At 44.2% G+C, this 2,045-nt stretch overlaps 1 protein-coding gene across 1 annotated transcript; it reads right to left on the bottom strand.

The window, feature by feature from the left end:
• Positions 1–544: 544 nt before the first annotated feature.
• On the bottom strand, positions 545–1,093 carry O0I10_013281 (uncharacterized protein; the record flags this gene model as incomplete). Its single annotated transcript, XM_058493075.1, has 1 exon — positions 545–1,093. One exon carries the CDS (start codon positions 1,091–1,093, stop codon positions 545–547), a length of 549 nt encoding a protein of 182 aa, XP_058336159.1.
• Positions 1,094–2,045: the final 952 nt, after the last annotated feature.

The following is a 2,045-nucleotide window of genomic DNA, read 5'->3' as shown; positions in this document are numbered from 1 at the left end:
TGATTCTCTTTTTGATATGCTTTTCTGATTCTGATTCTTCTTTTGATATGCTTTTCTTTTCTGATTCTTCTTTTGATGTGCTTTTCTGATTCTGATTTCTTCTTTTGATGTGCTTTTCTTTTCTGATCTTCTTTTGATATGCTCTTTTGTAATGCTTTTGGTGGCTGAATATCTATTTAAAAAGGTTGGTTAGTTCCGTGGATGTATACCTATTTGATCACCCACATACCATTTTCATGCCTTTTGTTTTTGTTGTATAATAGGATTACGCTAGTGGTGTTGACGTGCGTATGCTTTCAGATGATCGCTTCCCGACATGGTAGTGGCTCCATATCCGATGTAGCTTGGTAGCTGTGATAATTGCCTTATGCTTGTGATGATTGTCCCAGGTATAGAGCCTCTCCAACTGCCATGGCTCTTCCAAAGTTGTGCCTCTCATTGCATCCGTTTGATTGCTTTGTGTAGCGTTCCTTGATAAGACTGGTTGCCGCCAATTTGTCCGCATCCGAATTGCGCCCAAGAATGGATCGACCCATGAATAGCTTCAAAAGAGAGAACTCGTGCCAACGTCCATAGTCTTTGTCATCTTCATTGGCCCCACCACCAGAAGAAAGTACACAGAGCTCTTGCCAATAGAGAGAATTTGTGCCACAATGATAATCTTGGCATCCGCATTGGCTCCACCACCAATAAAAAGAAAAGAGAGCTCTTGCCAATCGAGAATGGACTTCCTCCAAATGATAATCTTATCATCCACGTTGCCTTCACCACCAATAAAATGAAGAGAGGACTTGTGCCGAATGATTGTCTTGGCATCCGCATCGGCTTCACCAATAAAAAGAAAAGAGAGCTCATGCCAATAGAGAATGGACTTCCTCCAAATGATTGTCTTGTCATCCGCATCGGCTCCACCACCAATAAAATGAAGAGAGGACTTGTGCCAATTGATCATCTTGTCATCCGCATCGGCTTCACCACCGATAAAATGACGAGAGGGCTTGCGCCAATTGATAGTCTTGTCATCCACGTTGGCTGCACCACCAATAACATGAAAAAGAGGACTTGTGCCAAATGATTGCCTTGTCATCCGCATCGGCTTCACCACCAATAAAATGACGAGAGGGCTTGTGCCAAGTGATAGTCCTTGTCATCCGCATCGGCTTCACCACCAATAAAATGAAGAGAGGACTTGTGCCAAATGATTGCCTTGCCATCCGCATCGGCTTCACCACCAATAAAATGAAGAGAGGGCTTGCGCCAATTGATTGTCCTTGTCATCCATGTTGGCTGCACCACCAATAAAATGAAGAGAGATCTCATGGCAATAGAGAAGCTTGTCCCAAATTGATTGTCTTGTCATCCACATAGGCTTCACCACCAATAAAATGAAGAGAGGACTTGTGCCAAATGATTGTCTTGTCATCTGCATCGGCTTCACCACCAATAAAATGAAGAGAGATCTCATGGCAATAGAGAGGCTTGTCCCAAATTGATAGTCCTTGTCATCCGCATCGGTTCCACCACCAATAAAAAGAAAAGAGAACTCTTCGCCCAAAACGAGCAGGAGCTCACCTCTGGCTTCAGGAAGAACCCACAACACAAGAAGCAGAACATGACATCCCAGTACACCAGTGCTATAAATCAAGGAATCAAACATGCAGGATTTACACCCTTCGAGAGAATCCTACACACAACGCCTACCACTTCAAGAGCGCTACCACGACGACCACGTACCATTCCAGGTCCCAAGCCCCCCAAACTACGATGCCCGTGCAAGTCGATGTCTTGATGCTTTTGTTTTTTCCAAGTACCCACTTCAAAGATGATTACCGCTTGTGCCCAAACACCATCATCCAAAAATGTAAGGGCGGCCAAACTATGTAGGGATGAATCACGGCATATACACACCATGACCCACCCCCACAATGAAAGACAATATGTGATTAGTATAAGTGGTATCCAAGCTGTATCCCAATAACTTGCCTTTTCAAGTCCAATCCCATACCCCAGTGGGTAACATGATGAGTGAATCGCCCTTTGGCTCT

The sequence above is a fragment of the Lichtheimia ornata genome (assembly GCF_029851405.1).
Source record: "Lichtheimia ornata isolate CBS 291.66 chromosome Unknown scaffold00395, whole genome shotgun sequence".
Taxonomy (NCBI): domain Eukaryota; kingdom Fungi; phylum Mucoromycota; class Mucoromycetes; order Mucorales; family Lichtheimiaceae; genus Lichtheimia; species Lichtheimia ornata.
The sequence above is the reverse complement of the archived record's forward strand: the minus strand, read 5'-3'. Positions and strand labels throughout refer to the sequence as shown.